The sequence below is a fragment of the Dendropsophus ebraccatus genome, chromosome 9, assembly GCF_027789765.1.
Source record: "Dendropsophus ebraccatus isolate aDenEbr1 chromosome 9, aDenEbr1.pat, whole genome shotgun sequence".
NCBI classification, from domain to species: domain Eukaryota; kingdom Metazoa; phylum Chordata; class Amphibia; order Anura; family Hylidae; genus Dendropsophus; species Dendropsophus ebraccatus.
The window spans coordinates 63,485,213-63,505,662 of NC_091462.1; the positions used below are offsets into that span (position 1 = coordinate 63,485,213).

Below are 20,450 nucleotides of genomic sequence, written 5' to 3' on the forward strand. Positions count from 1 at the left end.
AGGACCTAAACAGAAAATAAAATAATAAGCACTAAAATAAAATATATTATATTTTAACAACCTAATGTACCATACTCTTCCCAACTTTTTTTTTTATTGAATATTACATTTAAACTTAAATCTTCAAAAACAAATCTCTCTGTACTGTCACCAAAAAAAAAGCTCATGGTTATACAATTCCAGAAGGGTTTACGTGTATTGTATTTAGATTCTGTGTGACAGAAGTTCTGTATATGTCCATGCGCATATTTTAGTCTGTATTTTTACCCGAGACCCTTTAGCTCTCCTAACGTTATAGATTAAGAAACTGCTTAGCAATATAGTGTTAAAATGTTTCTTACCCATAAGTGTCACTCATTTATACTGTGTAAAGCAGCCTGGAATACTTGCTAATAGGAAACAGCTATCAAATCTATTTCACTATCTGGTTCTGTGAAGATACTAATAGAACCATATACAAGTGTCATTATCTGTGTCAATGGAAAAATAATTTGTGTCTTCCAACAACCTGCCAATATGCTAACGCAACGTCATGTTCCTGCCAGCTGAAGTCATTGTTTATGTGGCAAGCAATCATTGGTTGTGATGATGCAAGTGAAACCTAAGTTGCAGTATAAAAGTACAGGTTGCCTGAATGTGTTGGATTAGTTTGACAGTTCCATCAACTCCTCTTGACATAAAAGTTCAGTTAAGAGGGCTTTGGATCTTTTCTTTTGGGTTATTACATAAAGACAAATATTTCAGTGTAACTAAATGAGAAGATGACAAAGGTATGTGTCCATTTTTATTTTTACATGTGCATTTTAGTAGTATTTCCCTTGGTGGATTTAAGCAACAGCAACAAAGCAGACAATAAGGACACCTCATGCACTACATGTATCTGGAGGGAAAATACCAAACTGTCAAGATTAGAAACGATAAAATATCAGATACTTAGCAAACTTCGACTCGAGCAAGCTCCTAACATCAGTAAGAATGCTATCAAATATATTTTGCCCAAAGCTCCACCATTGCAAGATATAATCGACCAGTACGATGTTCAAAGAGATTCTGGCAGCGATGGGTCACTAGAAGACGACGATTACCATGCCACCACTGAAACAGTCATCATTATGGCAACTGAACGTAAGTACAAATAAAATCATGAAATTGTGACCTTTTATATAACCATATGTTTACTATCTGCACCCTGCTACCTGAAAAAGCCAACAATGTTATTATTATTTGTAATGTGTATAGTTTAAATGAAACTTTGCATTTTGCTGTGGTTGCTCTTTTTATAAATATATAAAAATATATAAAATAATTAATCCCCATTTACAAGTAGTTTGCCAAAATACAGTTGAAGGCCTTGCTGTGCGTTTCATTAGGCGTTCAACACTGCAAGCATATCAGTGACATTAATGTGCTTATTTTATCCCATTCCTGAAATCACGTCATTGTCATTAGATGTAAGATGTCTAATAAATTGCAGCTATCTCTTGGAACATACAGTTTAATTATTTCTCTAATGTGACATGAGATTTATTGCAATAAACATATCTCACCATGGCAAGAAATTCTCCAAGTCTAAATTTACAATTGCAGATTTTGTTTTTAGGATCAAATAAAAGAGATGATAAAGAATAATATGAATAAAATCCTTTTAAAGTGTAATCATGAAAGTGTAACAATCATTTCAGCCCCTTGTGCCCATGAGGATTTCTCTCCACTATATAATGTGTAACTAGAATTTATCACAATTTTTCCTTTCTGTGGGCTCCGTCTTTAATTATTGCTTAAGGACTTGGTTTATGATTAAAGGCCCTATTACACTGAAGGATTATCGTCTGTATTCGGCCTATATTCGTTCCGTGTGATAGAAGGCAATGATCAGCCAACATGAACGATGTCGGTTGATTGTTGCAGTCGTTTGTCTTTCCACAGACAAACGACTCATAAAGCAACGATCTGCTACCGTCACTCTGTAGAATAGGAGCGGTGGCAGCAGACCACCGCTATCCCCTATGAGCTGCCTGGGCAGCCCCCCGGCGCCTCCATGCAGCCCCCTGCACTTACCCGCTCACTGCCACCACAAGCAATAGCGGCGGCAGCGAGTGGGGAACGCGTAGCAACCTAGCGCTGTCAGCACTTATTTGCTTCTCAGTCGGCCCGTGTAAAAGGGGCTTTAGAGTGGAATGAGACTTGAGACTACTGTAAATGATTAGTGCATGAGGCAGGGATAATGGGGGAAGAGTCTACTGACTGTGCTATTGATTTATAAAAAACTATTCAAAACAATACTATTTCTTACAATTACTTTAAAAGCTGCATACCACTTTGTGCGTGCGGCAGGATCTCTGTTCTAAACTCCCACAGCTCTGCACTATATCCTATGTCTTAGTATGGACCTGTCGAAAGCTCCATAGGCTGCATTGTAGTACACTTAAAATCAGACTATGGAGCTTCTGCCATATCCATACTACTTATGGCAGAGTGAAGACCCGTAGGAGTTTCAGACAGGGATCCTGCAACGTGCATGAAGTGGTATGTAGCTTTTAAAGAGCCTTGAACCAGGACTAGACTTATCAGTCAAAAAATAAAAAAGACACTCATCATGTTTTATACCTGAATAAGATTAATACAGTATATTCAACTCACAGAAGAATCATATCATTTTTTTTTTTAGCAAAACTTTTTTCGTTTAGTCATGTTCACATTATGGAATATGCGAGGAAATTTCAAGCAGAGACCATGCAACAGACTCCGCTTGAAGTTCTGCCAGTCCCTTTGAATTTCTCAAGCTCAATCTGCCATCCACTCAAAGAATTGATATGTCTATTCTTTAGTTGGACGGCAGATTGAGTCCCATCTGTCATTGGGACAGACGGAACTTCAAACGGAGTCTGTCGTGTGGCCTCCTCTTGAAATTACCTTGCATATTCCATAGTGTGAACAAACCCTAAGGGCCACATGTATCATCCGGCGAACGGATGATTTTCGGCGGAAAGTGCCGATTTGCGTATTTTTTTATTCGCAAATGGCCGATTTGCGAATAAAATATTCGCAAATCGGCACTTTCCGCCGAGTACACCAGGGGGGCGGAAAGGAGGCGTGTAGTGGGCGGAACGGAGGGCGCGGACTCAGAGTCCGCGCGATTTACCATCCGTTTCGCCCAAATGTACACCGAAGACCTACTCCAGTCCTCAGCTGGCGTAGGTTTTCGGCGGTGCGCACCGGCGCGCACGGGATTTCTGTAGAGGCAGTCCGCCTCTACATAAATCTCCGTAGCGCCGGAGCTGCGGGGACATTTATAAGTCCGGCTTAAAAAACGCCGGACTTAATAAATGCCCCCCTAAGGGTCTATTCATACGGTTATTAAAAAACGCGCTCTTTGGCATGATTTTGAATGTGTTTTTCGGCATGGTTTTGGTGCAAAAGCACATTTTAATGCCTAGAACAAGCACAAATGCTCCTAAAAAGTGAAAAGTCACTTAATTTAAAGTGTGACTTTCAAACTTGCATTTTGGACACTTCTCCTATTGCAGTCAATGAGACATTAAAACTTGCTTTTTTTGCAGGAAAAAAACCCCTGATTTTGAGGCAGTTTTCACGTCAATACAGCCTCTATAGTCCCACAATTTTAGCTGCAATCGTTTAGCTGTTTTACTACAGTTGGGACGAACCCGAACTTTGTGGCAAATTTCAACTAGCCTGACAAACTTAACTTTTGAAGAGACTGTTTATCTATAAATATCACAATAAGAAGGGTTTTACTCACCAAAAGACATGGTCAAAGTTGACAGATACCATTTGGTCCAAACCTTATCAATTTTTTAAGTGTATTCATGTGAATATAAAGAAAATCATAGAAGATTTTATGCTTTTGATCCACAGGGTCAAGTGATAATATTGTCATTCAGCAAGTTTTGTCCTATATGCTACAAGACTTTATCATCTTACCAGGCATTGTATCCAGATTCAAGATGTTTGGGTTCAAGTACTGAAGTTAGCTTTCACCCATATGTAAAGGATATAACTATACCTCCATCCCATCCTCCAGGGTTACCTATTAGGCTTGCTGGACCACATAAATTGCCGCCTCAGACTTTGTTTGAAATTATTAAAGGGATATATTTGGTATAATAAAACAGCATAAATTTGTCTGGGCATATTGTAAAAATAAAAAGCATACATACCTGCTCCTGTCCCCAACAGGTCCCATGGAGTTGGAACAAGATCAGCCAATCAGTTAACACTGTTCTCATTTTTTTCTAATAAATACGGCATACTGAGACAATGTGCAGGTAGCAAATAAAGTCAACTTATTGCTCATTAGAAATGTAAATATCAATTAAAATGAAGATTAAAATATAGCATTAGCATTAGCTATCCACCTTGAAACAGAGTGTTTGAACAGTTTACTATGCTATTACAGTCGTAAGAAGTAGCTTTAAATCATATCTTGTTGGGAAACAGTCTTACAAATGGAATGTAACTGTTATCTTGGCAGGAGAAGCAACTGCTTATATATAATACAAGTGTAAGTGATAATGCTTTTCCATCCAAAGCATCTAAAACATAGCGATCCTGTAGCAAAGTATGCCTCAGCAATTTTTAATTTGCATAACTTTATGGTCATAATTCTTTTCATGATTTCAGAGACAGGATAGGCAGCGGCAGCTGCAATAAAAAGAACTTGTGTGCGCAAAGTCTGTTTCTTACTGCAAAGGACTATGCACAGTTCTTAGGAAAAGGTAACTGGATGTACAAGCCAGCAATGTAAGTGATCCAGTGTCCCATACCTTCTCAGTTTCACTACCAATTATAGACATGAAAAAGTATTTTATGGAAGTTGTGACAGACATCTGCCAAAATGTAGATAATTACATAGATGATTTATTTTTAGTGGTCATAATTACATAGTACTGTATATCCAAAAAATATACATCCAAAATCAGCTTGTTTATATTACTGCACAACATCATAGTTACATAGTTAGTATGTTTAATAAAAGATCCATCAAGTTCAACCAAGGAGGGGATGGATGATAGGTGATTGTTATTTTGTTCTAAGAATTTGTCTAAGACTGTTTTGAAGCCCTCCACTGTTTTTACTGTGACCAGATCCTAGGGTAGACTGTTCCACAGATTTACTGTTTTTATAGTAAAGAAGGCTTGTCGCCTCCAGAGATTGAACCTTTTTTCTCCAGGCAGAGGCAGTGCCCCCTTGTCTTTTGAGGGAGTTTTACCTAGAACATCTTTCCCCCATATTTCTTGTATATGCAAATAAGAGCCTGTGGAGCCTCATTTAAGAGTTTTAAAACACAAGAGTAGCCAGATATTCCTCTGGAAAGGACCCAGCCAAAACACCCAAACCACCATATTAAGTGGTCCTATAAGTCAATGTAATGACAAGGGAAAAAACAAGGCCAGGTAACCATCCACAGACAGCTGTTTCAGGGTCTTGCCCCTCACTAGTGTGGAGCAGGATTCCGGCTAGGTGGGAGCAATGCCAAGTAGAGCCATACAGGAAACAGATCATTGATCTCAGGGAGATCAGCCAAAGATAACACTGTAGGGGGGACCGTGATCCCAACCTTTTGGAAGGTAATTGGTTAATTGCTTAGTTAATTTGCCAAAGGCAATAATACCTTTATTTCCCAAAAACTTTAAAACTTAACTTTTATTAGTATAATTGATTAAGATACGATTCAATGTGCTTCAGTGTTTGTGTATGTACAGTGCTCCTAATAAAATAGGTGTACCTTCAGAACTATTTGTTTAACCAGCGTTTTTACTAGTCTGTAGTACAGTATGTACTGAATGTAGCAATATAAATAATCATAATTAGTAATGTGAACTGTTTGTTGGGGGTGAGGTCCCTCAATAATCTTATGTTCACTGGTATTGTGTTAGAGATAATATTATACACACACTAGGGTGTTGGGAAAAAAACGCTGCACCGCAGCGATATGAAGGATTTTTTGCTATCGGTACGCGATAGTGTGTGTATATAGAAGAGCTATCATACAAATGATGCTTATACTCGAATGCAACGTTGCTGGTGGCTCTCGGGCTGTCCCGCGTCCGGGACCGAGATTGTGATATCGCCGTTCCAGCAGTTGCAATGATTATCGTTGCGTACTCGAGGTCTGCCGCCCGTATCTCTTGACACAATCAGGTTAGTCTATTGGTTGTGCTGCTAAGTTGTGCTGGCTATATCGTCGGCTGGGCATGTGGCCTCTTGCTGACGGCAGCCGCTAAGATTTGCGATACCTGCTAGCCTAATGTTTGTGGGCTATCCCTGACCGGGACACCAACCCGTCTATCTCCTACATTGAGTCCACTGTCTAATACCAACGACTATTCTATTATCAATAATTGCTCAGTACAAAATTGTGTTTTTTTAGGTAGGAGGAAAAAACGAAAACGCAAAAACTGAAATTGGCCGGGTCTTCTAAGGGTTAATGCATGACAATATCCTGCTGGCCTTAGAAGCAGCTGACTGACATTGTGTGTTGTTCTGTAGTCTATTATCTACAAGTACACCCAGATCCTTCTCGACCAGTGAATCAGTGACTCCCAGTGTAACTCCCCCTAGGACATATGATGCATACAGGTTATTAGTACCCCAGGCGTATAACTTTACATTTATCCACATTGAACCCCATTGACTAAGTGAATGCCCAAACAGTGTGTCTAGGTCAGCCTGCAACATCTGCACGTCCTTCCATGTAGTACTGTACTACAAAGCTTGGTGTCAAAGATAGAAACAATGCTGTTAATTCCATCCTCAATGTCATTAAAAGGGATGGCCACTTTATAGTAAAATTGTTCAGTGCATAGTATTAGTAAGTCTATTTACTGCACTTACTGACAGCAGCTCCCTGTGTACCTCATAGAGCTAAAGTTAGACTTCTCTCCTCCAGGCTGTGGTGCCCTGCTCTGTGGTGAGTCTGTCCATAAGCTGGCTGACATAGAGAAGCATGTGACCATGCCCCGCTACCCATTGTCCATCACTGAGCCTGTATCTGGCAATGGAGAATACTGGGGGCGGAGCATGGTCACGTGCTCCTCCATGTCAGCCATTTTATGGACAGACTCACCATAGAGCAGGACAGTACAGCATTTTAGCTCTATGAGATACACAGGGTGCTGCTGTCACTAAGTGCTCTGAGTACACTTACTACTACTGTACACTGAAGAATTTTAATAGCCAAGCCCCTTTAATAAACAAGATAAACAGTGGCGTACCCCAACTGATCGTTGGGGTACGCCACTTATAGAGATTCAGAGTAGGGATCATTGACCACCAATCTCTGGGTACAATTAATAAATTAATAAGCCAGTTTTAAATCCAGCTTTAAACTTAACTTTCTAAACCCATAGACCTTAAGTTACCCATCAGATGCCCATGAGGGACAGTGTCAAATGCCTTTGCAAAATCAATAATATAATAATACTATAACTTCCTACATATTCATGTATGTAGTTTCTTATAAGCCCGTGAAATAGTTTTCCACAATGGACGTTAAGCATATCTGTCTATAGTTTCCTGGGGAAGTCCTAGAGCCCCCTTTTTTTTTTTTTTTTTTAAGGGTAATAAAATTACAGAACTGAGTACCCTAAGAACTACAGTAAGCCACTTCAGTACATTACACGTGTTACCAGTGCTGACCCCGCCCAACTCAATACGGGCTCTGCCCCCTTTGCCTCCATCCTCTTCTTTTGTATATACAGAGCTAAAGAACCCATTCTCAGCTTTCTCTTGATTCCCAGTAATGAACTCCCCGTCACCATTATTTAGCGGTCCTACATGCATTCATTTATTTGTAGAATTTTGGGGGGTTTCTTTTGCTATGTTTGGCTAAATGCCTTTCATTGTGACATTTTGCTGCTTTTTTATACCTTTTTTTCTCTCTAGGTTTTATTAACCTCTTTGTCATTTATAAAGTCTACAGCTGACCCCTCTAATTTCTTTATTGCCTTTTTTGTCATTTATAGCCCTTTTAACCACAGTTGTAAGGCATTCGAGATTTAACCCCTTAAAGTGTCATTGTCATTATAACTTTCAAAATCTAAATCAACAGTAGATGTGATATAAAGCAAGTTTGCAATTTACATTGATTATTTTTTTTTTTAGTTATCATGGAAAACACTAACACAGCATTTAAATGCAGCCGTCAGTTCTGACAGCTGCATTCAAATTATTAATGTCCTGTGTCAGCTAATAGCGGTGCTCCCCGGCTGCCGATAGCAGCCAGAAAGGGTGCCGTTCAGAGTATGGTCACACCACCACCCCTCTCTGAACCTCCCAGTGGTGCCATGACTTACCAGGTATGTCATGGGACACTAAGGGACAGTGACATCCCCAATCAGCTCTGCATTGTTAGAAATAACCAAATCCAAAAGCTCATCCCTTTTTGTTGGCTCGTCCACAAACTGGCCTAGAAAGTTATCCTTAAATAGATTTAGAAATTCTCTACCCTTTGCAGTTTTAGCTGAACCTTGACCCCAATCTATATGTGGATGGTTAAAGTCTCCCATTATCACTACTGTCCCCTACCAGGCAGCCCGCTCAGTTTGTCTATGCAATTGACCGTCTATCACTTTAGTAATGTTGTGTACTGAAAGAACCTTCCATCTCACTAGCCGTTATCCTTTTTGGAAAAAAAAAAACTGTAAAAAGGAATGAAATGTTGCACTTACCAGAACTTTTAACTCCTATTCAACGCCAATCTTATTCTCAGCCACTTAGCAGCAAGCCACCAGGAGCAAGTTTAGGAATTACTAGAGCCTGATCTAAGCACCAGGGATCAATTAACCCTGCCCCTAGATGCAGAGTTGACCAAAGGGCAGCAATACACACCAAACAATTGCAAAAACAAACAGTATACTCAGCCACTCCAAGCCCACAGAGTCACAAGGAACATCTCTACTCCTCTTTAACTGCATACATTTTTTATTTCGTATTTAAGCTCATATGTGTGAGAATTGGTTCTTCAAATGAAGAGCTACGTTACAAATACACAAAGAAAAAAATCTTTGTTGCCCATAGTAACCAATCACAGCAAGACTTTAATTTTATAGGTGCAATTTGAGACTTAGATGGTGGACTGAGCCAAAATACAGTGTGGGAACATAGACTAAGACTTGTAATAAAAATTGGTTGAAAAAATATTGTAAGGCAAATGTCAAAAGAACTTTAATGTGATTTATGATCCTCTTTATTTTACAGCTGAATTTGTAGCTGACATGACAGAGAAATCAAACTGTTGTTATTTTAAAGTGAGGTCCAAAATTCAGTTAAATAAAATATCAAAGGCACAGTTATGGATTCATCTGAAGCCTGTCCAAAAGCCTACAACAGTTGTGGTGCAAATCTTAAGACTCATTAAGCCTTTGAAAGATGGTTCAAGACACATTGGAATCCGAGCATTAAAACTTGAAATGAATCCAGGATCTGGATCTTGGCAAAGTATAGATGTGAAAACTGTGCTTCAAAACTGGCTGAGACATCCTGAATCCAATCTAGGCATTGAAATTAAAGCATTTGATGGAAATGGAGAAGATCTTGCAGTTACCAACAATGAAAATGGTCTGGTAAGTTTATATTTTAATTAGTATGGTTTTAATATTGGACCTATTTTAATAATTGTTACTGATGTAAGCTTTATTAATCATTTTTAGTTACAGTATTGTTTTCATATACAGTATTTATTGTTTATTATTAAACATACAGATTTGATAATTATTTGCATAATATAAAACATTTGCTAAATAGCCAATACTAAACTTTGTGCACAAAGAATTGATTTTATTTAAGGCAGGAGCAGTTTTATACCTCCAAGTTAATTTCAATCAATTCATCTTTTTGAACCAAAGCTAGAAGCAGATCATAAATGGAGGACATGTATAAACAAAAACTGAGATTTCTTCTCTTTTAAGGCCCTGTTCACACTAAGGAATCTGCGATGAGATTCAAGGCGGAACCCCTCTGCCCGGACTTGGCGCAGAATCCTGCCTTCTATCAGTTTCAATTGGAGAGCATGCGCGCCTTCACTCTCCGCGCCTCTCCGCTTAAAGAATTGACGTAGGAGGCAGGATTCAGCGCCGAGTCCAATCGGAGAAGTTCCACCCAGAATCTCTGCACAAATGCTGTAGTGTGAACGGGGCCCAAATGTATCCTTGTCTTTGGCTTTAAAAACAAATGTGGGATTTTGTAACTAGACATTATTTACAGCATCTCATAAAATATATCATAGGTTAGACTTTCTACTTGTCATGAGGAGACTATGCAACACAGTAGGCATTATTATAGGTGAGCAAACTTTAAAAAAATTTGCGTTCATTGGAACCGCTCCTTAAACAAACTGCACTAGGACATAAAACATGCTATGATAATCAAATATTAGTGTTCAGTGAGTATGCTCAGATGGTGCTCAATTAACGGACAAACGTTAGGTCGAGTTATAGCTCCTGACAAAAATATTTCATTTTCTTTGTTCTTATATTTGTATATTTTGTTCTTTCAGGCGATAGTTAAATGAAATATATAAGAATTAGGATGGAAAAAAAATGTGATAGCTTTATGCAAAACACATTACTAATGAGACGGGAGATGCTTGCAGTTGCTAGCATTCCCCGCAATAATTGGTAATGTGTTTTGTAAACTAAGGCTTTTTTTTTTTTTTTTATGTAACTGCTTGATTAAGTAGTTGCATATAGTTTTTTGGATGCAGATTGCTTTCTCCCCTGTTAGCTTCTTATGTGTATATTTACTTATCACAACATGTTTTCATTCCAGTGTTGCTATTGGAAACAAAAACAGCAACATTGGAATGAAAGCATGCTGTGATAAGTAAATATACACAAGAAAACCTGGCGGGAGAGAAAGCAATCGGCATACACAGGGATTGCGTTTATGCAAAGCTAGCAGAAAACTAACTGTATTCAACTGCTAAAAGGGAACCTGTCACCCCTGTTCCGGGGTGAAAGCCGCCCAACCCCCCATCCCCCCCCCCCCCCCCCCCCCCCCCCGCTAGAGCCCCAGATACTTACCCCATCTCGGCAAGTCCCGGGACGGAGATATCCTTTTCGAAAGCCCGGCGCGTGCTGCAGAGATAAGTCTCCATTCATTCTCTATGGGGGTCGTACTCAGCTCCAGGAGTGGGACATGGCGAGATGGGGTAAGTATCCGGGGCTCTAGCGAGGATCGGGCAGCCTTCATTCTGGCACGGGGGGTGACAGGTTCCCTTTAAAGGGGTTATCCAGTGCTACAAAAATATGGCCACTTTTTCTAGAGACAGCCCCACTCTTGTCTTCAGCTTAGGCGGGGTTTTGCTGCTCAGTTCCATTGCAGTGAATGGAGCTTAATTGCAAACCGCACCTGAACTGGAGACAAGAGTCATGTTGTCTCTGAAAAAAGTGGCCATGTTTTTGTAGCACTGGATAACCCCTTTAATCCTCTAAAATAATATAATTTGCTAAATAGTAGGTGATCTATCCATGCTCCTATAGCCAACAATTGTACCCCTGCCATACAGGTCAGTATTGCAAATTCTTGCCAATAGAAGTAACTGTTGGCTAATCTTACGACATATGCAGTAGGTCTAAGTTGTCAGACAGGATGTCTGGGCTGTAATGATGATATTCCTGCTGATATTAGAGATGAGCGAACCTGCCGAGGTTCGGGTTCGTATGAACCTGAACTCTCGGCTTCTTACTGCCGCTGTCTGCCCGCTCCGAGGAGATGGTGGATACAGCTAGAGGACCGCCTGGAAAACTGGGATACAGCCTATGGCTAGGCCTGTATCCCAGTTTTCCAGGCGGTCCTCCGGCTGTATCCACCCTCTCCACGGAGCGGGCAGACAGCAGCAGTCAGAAGCTGAGAGTTCAGGTTCATACAAAACCGAACCTCGGCAGGTTCGCTCATTTCTAGCTTATATAATTCTCAGGCGTTGTTCTTTTTCTGCTGGGCAAATCTTTTATTTTTCCACCTACAGGGCTGGTTGGGTTGTCATGTTTTGAACCATGATCTATAGTTTTTATTGATATCATATTGGTGTAAAAAAAATGGATTGTATTTTATTAATTTTATTCTGATATATAATTTTATGCTATTGCATAGCATTGATAAGTACTATTGGTGATCTGCACATATAGTCTGCCTGAGGGCAGTCTCTTTGAGGGAGATTTATAAACAGATAAACAGGGACAGATTTCCCCCTTTTTTGTGGCATACACCAGCAGTATTCCCCGCTTGCCTGATGGGGTGGCAGCAAGGAGGGAGAAGGTGTGGGACTATCTTGCATGCCTGATTCATCATATGTTATGCCGTCTCGCAGGTGTAAATCAACACCTTCACCTGCTCCCCAGCTGATGTAGAACTCTGCGCAATGCCTACGCCAGGCAGGCGCAGGGACGTCAGGCTTTACTTGGAGGCATGTGTTTCTTAGTAAATCTGTCCGGGAAAAAGGGTGCAGGGCTTTATCTAAGACTGGCGTACGAGTAAGCTAGTTATGATAAATGTCACCTTAAGAGAAGATTGCCGATCAGACAGGACGGAGGTAATTATCATACCCCGTCTGTCAGGAAAAGTACTTATTCTGTCACTGACTTCCTTAAAGGGGTAGTGCGGCGCTAATCATTTATTTACAAAATAACACACATTACAAAGTTATACAACTTTGTAATGTGTGTTATGTATGTGAATGGCCCCCTTTCCCGTGTTTCCCCCCACCCACGCTAGACCCGGAAGTGTTGGTGCGTTATACTTAACGCATTCGTGTCGACCCCCGTCCGCCATCTTGTGACAATGACGTCATCTTCGGGACCCCTCTATTGCGTCACCAGCTGCTCAGCCGCAAATGGCTGAGCACAGATATGCTCAGCCAATCGCAGCTGAGCAGCTGATGACGTGGCATAGGGGGGCCGGCATGAGGGAAGGATGGAGCGGTTCGGCTGGCCTCCCAAAGATGACATCATAAGATGGCAGACGGGGGTCGACACGAATGCGGTAAGTATAATGCCCCAACACTTCCGGGTCTAGCGTGGGTGGGGGAAACAAGGTTGAAAGGGGCCATTCACATACATAACACACATTACAAAGTTGTTTAACTTTGTAATGTGTGTTATTTTGTGAATAAATGATTAGCGCCGCACTACCCCTTTAAACGTTGCAATCACTATAGATGATCCTTACGAAGCTGACTGTCACTATCCACAGCTCCTGGGAAACTAATATGTGTGTGGCTGATCACATTGAGGTAGCCCAACATACATTAAACCATTTCCGGGCAGGAACATTTATATATGTTCCTACTACATGAGGCATTGGCAGTAGGAACTAGACTTATTATGGATATGAAGGGGTTATTGATACTTGTCCTGTATAAAAGGGCCTTTAACCAACAGGTAAAATATAATTACATACTCAAAGATAAGGGGTCTAAAATTATGGCCAAATGCTAGCTTGAAGTAAAAAATAAAATGTTAAAAAATTACAACCTTGTCATTTGAGGTGTGTTTTTTGGATAATCTTTCTAAACTACATTCTTTAATAGAAATCTTTAAATCAACTGATTATAGAATCCCATATCTTATAATGAGAAAAACACAACAAAAAACACCCACTAAAAACATGTATGCACTATTTTGGGAAGAAGCTGTTTGGCTGTGAGAAGAGCAAGGCAGAGAGAAGCCACCAGGTGTCCTGATGAGTCATGATTTAGTCAGCATGCAAGTGATGACCCCTGAGTTGTGGTTGCTAGGGAAGCTGCCTCACAACAGATCCACAGAAATAAGTGGTAGACCCCCTACTTAATCTATACAGTACATGTATACAGGACCCCCTACTCCATCTATACAGTACATGTATATACAGGGCACTACATGTATACAGGACCCCCTACTCCATCTATACCGCCACACTGTGACTGGATAACACTGCCACACCAGACCTGACCAATACCGGCACACTGTGACTGGATAACGCCTCCATACCAGACCTGACCAATACCCCCATACTGTGACTAGATAACACTACCATACAAGACCTGACCAATACCGGCACACTGTGACTGGATAACACCTCCATACCAGACCTGACCAATACCCCCATACTGTGACTGGATAACACCGTCATACCATACCAAATAACACTGCCATACCAGACCGCACCAATACCGCCATACCGTGACTGGATAACACTGCCATACCAGACCTGACCAATATCGACACACTGTGACTGGATAACACCGCCATACCACACCTGACCAATACCGCCACACTGTGACTGGATAACACCGCCATACCACACCTGACCAATACCGCCACACTGTGACTGGATAACACCTCCATACCAAACCTGACCAATACTACCATACTATGACTGGATAACACTGCCATACCAGACCTGACCAATACCACCATACTGTGACTGGATAACACCGCTATACCAGACCTAACCAATACCGCCTTACTGTGACTGGATAACACTGCCATATCAGACCTGACCAATACCGCCATACTGTGACTGGATAACACTGCCACACCAGACCTGACCAATACCGCCTTACTGTGACTGGATAACACTGTCATATCAGACCTGACCAATACCGCCATACTGTGACTGGATAACACCGCCACACCAGACCTGACCAATACCACCATACTGTAACTGGATAACACTGCCATACCAGACCCGACCAATACCACCATACTGTGACTGGATAACACCGCCACACCAGACCTGACCAATACCTTCACACTGTGACTGGATAACACTGTCATATCAGACCTGACCAATACCGCCATACTGAGACTGGATAACACCGCCACACCAGACCTGACCAATACCACCATACTGTGACTGGATAAAACTGCGATACCAGACCCGACCAATACCACCATACTGTTACTGGATAACACCGTCATACCATACCAAATAACACTGCCACACCAGACCTGACCAATACCGCCACACTGCGACTGGATAACACCGCCATACCAGACCTGACCAATACCGCCATACTGTGACTGGACAACACCACCACACCAGACCTGACCAATACCGCCATACCAGACATGACCAATACCGACACACTGTGACTGGATAACACCGCCATACAAGACCTGACCAATACCGCCACACTGTGACTGGATAACACTGCCATACTAGACCTGACCAACACCACCATACTGTGACTGGATAACACTGCCATACCAGACCTGATCAATACCACCATACTGTGACTGGATAACACCGCCATACCACACCTTACCAATACCGCCACACTGTGACTGGATAACACTGACACAGCACCTCCACCAACTCTATACTACAGGTATACAGAACCCCAAACTATACACTACAGGTATTCAGGACCCCAAAACTATACACTGCAGATATACAGGAACTCCACCAACTATATACTACAGGTATACAGGACCCTCAAACTATACACTACAGGTATACAGGACCCCCGAACTATATACTTCAGGTATACAAGACCTCCACCAACTCTATACTACAGGTATACAGCACCTCCACCAACTCTATACTACAGGTATACAGGACCCCCTATACACACTGACACTTTATACCCGTGCAGCGCCGGGTACATTTTCTAGTTGTTCATATAACTACAGGTGCACTATAGCTATTTGGGACTTTTCATATTCAGCGAAACCAATCATTTTTCTCAGTAGGTAAGGTTTTTTGTTTTTTTTTCAAAATGTGTTTTATGAAAGTCATCAAGGGGTTTAATATAAAATAATGTACTACATCTGTTCCTTTTATCAATTCCCAACATATTACTCCAGACCCTTAAATACAAACACTGTACCCCAAACTCTCTAAGTGAATGCTCTCTTATGTGCCCCCTCTCAACCCAGACTTGTCACCCTGTACCCCCTGGCCTGTTGCCCACCCAGACTTGTCACTCTGTAACCCCTGGCCTGTTGCCCACCCAGACTTTTCACTCTGTACCTCCTGCCTCTTTCTCCACCCACCCTGTTCCCTTTCCACATACGAATAACTTTTTTGTTCCTTCTCCTTTGTGCAGAGTCTGAAGGACCTGCAGGAACATCATGGTCACATGTTAAGGTCCTTTAGAATTTACACTAACTTTACTAAATAGGCTCCCTGTTGCTGTTTTGCTGTGAGTTGTGCAAAATTGCTGTAAAAAAGCTGCAATTTTGCACAAATCATGACAGATTTACAGCAAGGAGATAGTAAAGCACAGAAAGTGCCCGCCAGGCAAAGAAATTCCCTATAATACCACTATTGTAGTTGCAGCTGTTTTAGTAAGGGTTCCTTTAAGGTTTGGTTTGTATGAACCAGAACTTTACACCAAAGTAAACCTGCCAAACTGAACTTTTGAAAAGTTTGTTCCTCTCTAACTGATCTCTGATGCAATCTGCAATGGAGAGGGCATGCAGCACAGACCTCACTAGAGCAGTTATTGTAACGCTATGCGTAATTATACTGTAGATCTTACCACTTCATATAAAATGTAAAAACTCTCAATAGGTATTGTAATTGTATATTTAAAATAGTTTTGTTTTTTTACTAAAGTGATTGATGGTCTATCTCTTGGATAGACCATCATCAATCACTGGTGGGATGCTGACACCCGGTACCCATGCTAATTAGCTGTCACCACAGTCACTACACAAAGACTTGCTTAAAGGGGTAGTGCAGTGTTTAACTTTTATTCACTAAATAACACACATTAAAAAGTTATACAACTTATACAACTTTGTAATGTGTGGTATTTAAGTGAATGCCCCCCTTCCGCGTGTTTCCCCCACCTCGGAAGTGTTGGTGCATTATACTAACGTGTTCGCTGTCGACCCCGGCCGCCATCTTGAGTTGACGACATCATCTTCGGGAGGCCGGCCGGACAGCTCCTGCCATCCTTAATGCCGGCCACACCTCTGCCGTGTCATCAGCTGCTCATAAGTATAATGCACCAACACTTCCGGGGTGGGGGGAACACGGGGAAGGGGGCCATTCACTTAAATAACACACATTACAAAGTTGTATAACTTTGTAATGTGTGTTATTTAGTGAATAAAAGTTAAACGCTGCACTACCCCTTTAAGGCCGTTTTAGGCCAGGTTCAGACTATGTAAGTGTGCGGCTGTATTTACGGCTGTAATTGTGCGGCGGTATTTTTGGTGGTTCATGCGTACGCTGGAAAGTATAGGATATACGGCTGCACAGTGCACACTATGTATGAATCTACGGCCCGATCGTAAACGGACCCGTAAAAAATGAACAAGACCATTGTTTGCGGCTGGAAACGCGGCCGTGGATTGACAGGCGGTCCGTACGGATTACTTCAAAAATAGCCAGCAATAATGCCGAATGCCGATGCCTCTAATAGTTAATATATTCAATTAATAAAACACATTTTCTTTGTAATAAAGTCCCTTTCGTTGTTCAATAATTTAATTCTAACGAATCCATCATTTTGCAATTAAATATACTGTTAAAATAAATATATATATATAAATGTATATTTAAATATATATTTATTTTTTGACAGTATATTTAATTGCACAATGATGGATTCGTTAGAATTAAATTATTGAAGAAGGAAACTGAATTTATTTAATCGAAAATGTGTTTTATTAATTAAATATTAATTAGTACAGGAAGCTCCATAAGCCGTTAATTCATATTGCCGGCAAAAGAGCTTTCTGTACTAATCATCACTTTACTTTAATGAAAACATCAAATGTTTCTTCTAATTATGTTATCACAATAGCATTATTAGAAGAAACATTTAGAATTATATGTGCGCTCAGCTGATTGGCTGATCGGCTGAGCGCACATATAAAGAGCCGGTCCGCAGCACAGTGACTTCATTGTGCTGCGGACCAGCGAAGAGGACACATCGGGGTGAGTATACAGCTCTCCCCACCCCCTCCCCAGCACTGCACCCCTCCCAGCAAGGAAGGGGGGGTCAGTTAACCCCTTCCTTGCTGGGATGGGTGCAGTCTGACATCAGTCTGGCCCCCAAGGGGTTAAGGGGGATGCAATACATCCTCCCTTAACCCCTTGGGGGCCAGACTGTAAGCAGCGATCTGTAAAGATGCTGCATACTGTAAGGAGCACAACACCGCTCACAATGATGGGTGTTGTGCTCCTGTTTGTGTGTTTTTTGTGTGTTTCTCCCTTTTTGTTTTTCAAATATCGGTATCCTGATTACGTCGGATTCCGTGGACTACGTTGATGACCAGCGTTTTTTGTTTTTTTTTTATAAAATGGTCAATGAGGGGTGTGGGGGTGTTTTAACTGCTGCTGTCGTTTGGTTTTTAACCCGGCTGGTTATAAAAATAGGGGGGACCCTATGCGTTATTTTTATAACCAGCCGGGTTAAAAACCAAACGACAGCAGCCTGGTAACACCAGGGTGGAAAGAGCCATTGGTTTAGGCCCTCCGCAGCATAAATCTTACCAGCCTGCTGCCGCCCGGTCCAGGAGCGCCAATTTTGACGCTCCGGGACCACTGGCACCTGGCTCTTCCCAGTACCCCTGGTGGCATTGGGTACTGGGGTAATAATAGGGGGTTAGTGTTAGCCATTTTATACCGGCTAACACTAGGCCCCGACTTAGTAATGGATTCCGTCTATTAGACGGCTTCCATTACTAAGTCTATAAAGTAAAGAAATAAAGACAAGACACAAGTTAAAAAAATTTTTTATTCAAATAAAAACACCCCCACACCCCTCATTGACCATTTTAATAAAAAAAAAAAAAAAAACGCTGGTCATCGACGTAGTCCACAGAATCCGACGTAATCCCCAGGATACCGATATCTGAAAAACAAAAAGGGAGAAACACACAAAAAACACACAAACAGGAGCACAACACCCATCATTGTGAGCGGTGTTGTGCTCCTTACAGTATGCAGCATCTTTACAGATCGCTGCTTACAGTCTGGCCCCCAAGGGGTTAAGGGAAGATGTATTGCATCCCCCTTAACCCCTTGGGGGCCAGACTGATGTCAGACTGCACCCATCCCAGCAAGGAAGGGGTTAACTGACCCCCCCCCCCCTTCCTTGCTGGGAGGGGTGCAGTGCTGGGGAGGGGAGAGCTGTATACTCACCCCGATGTGTCCTCTTCGCTGGTCTGCAGCACAATGAAGTCACTGTACTGCGGACCGGCTCTTTATATGTGCGCTCATCCGATCAGCCAATCAGCTGAGCGCACATATAATTCTAAATGTTTCTTCTAATAATGCTATTGTGATAACATAATTAGAAGAAACATTTGATGTTTTCATTAAAGTAAAGTGATGATTAGTACAGAATGCTCTTTTGCCGGCAATATGAATTAACGGCTTATGGAGCTTCCTGTACTAATTAATATTTAATTAATAAAACACATTTTCGATGAAATAAATTCAGTTTCGTTGTTCAATAATTTAATTTTAACAAATCCATCATTTTGCAATTAAATATACTGTCAAAAAATAAATATATATATAAATATACATTTATTTATATATATATTTATTTTAACAGTATATTTAATTGCAAAATGATGGATTAGTTTAAATTTAATTATTGAACAACGAAAGGGACTTTATTACAACGAAAATGTGTTTTATTATTTTTATAGATTAACCATGAGAGACATCGGCATTAGTGCAGAGGATCGCAAACCCCGGTAATAGCAATTCATGTAAACTGTTTCCCTGCTTTCCCAGATGCATCCAGAGGTGTTTGCATCACTTTCTTAAGATTTTATTTGTTATTTTTAGTTGAACCAGATTTCCAAGTAAATGACCGTATGTTTTGAGCCGCATGTCTATTTTTTCCCACGGCCGTAGTTTCATCCGCACATTTACAGCCGCATAAAAAATACAGCCGCACAGTTACATAGTGTGAACCTAGCCTAACAGTGTAAGCGAGAACTAATCTGCGAGATTGGCACTCGCTTACTGATCCTATTACATGGCTTTTTCCTGCATTTCCGGCTACCCTCAGTCACCTCTGGTACTTCTGGCCCTGTCTCTTCAGTAACAGTGTGGTGTCCCACCACGGATGTTACTTGTCTTTACCCCTCTCGGAAAAGCCTGTACTTCAAAGTAGTAGTGGTAATGAAGTAGTATCTAAGTTTCAACACTAGATGTCACTAGTATGTATACTGTATGCTTAAGTATTGCACAGCTGTGTTTCTGTAGAGGAAGGACGCAAGCAAGAAAGGTCCCTACAGCAGTCAAGTTGGGCCCTAGCTTATGCCAGGTCCCCTGTTAGAGGACAAGTTCAGTGTAGTCTGAGGTGTGGTAGTGGACACACACATGGGATGCAAGAATTCTCTTTTCTTGAATGCAGTACTTCCACACACTATGCAGTGCTAAGTACTTTTAGAGAACAACTCCACTACGGACCACCGTGATAAGCGCCCAAGGGACCCCCAAACAGCCCGGCAGGTTACTGACTACAGGGGAAA

At 41.3% G+C, this 20,450-nt stretch overlaps 1 protein-coding gene across 1 annotated transcript in view; it reads left to right on the plus strand.

Annotated features, from left to right (window-relative positions):
- The first annotated feature begins 660 nt into the window (after positions 1–660).
- LOC138801076 (growth/differentiation factor 8-like) overlaps positions 661–20,450 on the plus strand; it is a 30,588-nt gene continuing 10,798 nt past the window's right edge. Inside the window, exons 1-2 of the mRNA XM_069983520.1 lie at positions 661–1,125; positions 9,220–9,584. Of these exons, the coding sequence (XP_069839621.1) occupies positions 762–1,125; positions 9,220–9,584 (729 nt within the window). The 5' untranslated portion in view covers positions 661–761. The remainder of the gene's footprint in view (positions 1,126–9,219; positions 9,585–20,450) is intronic.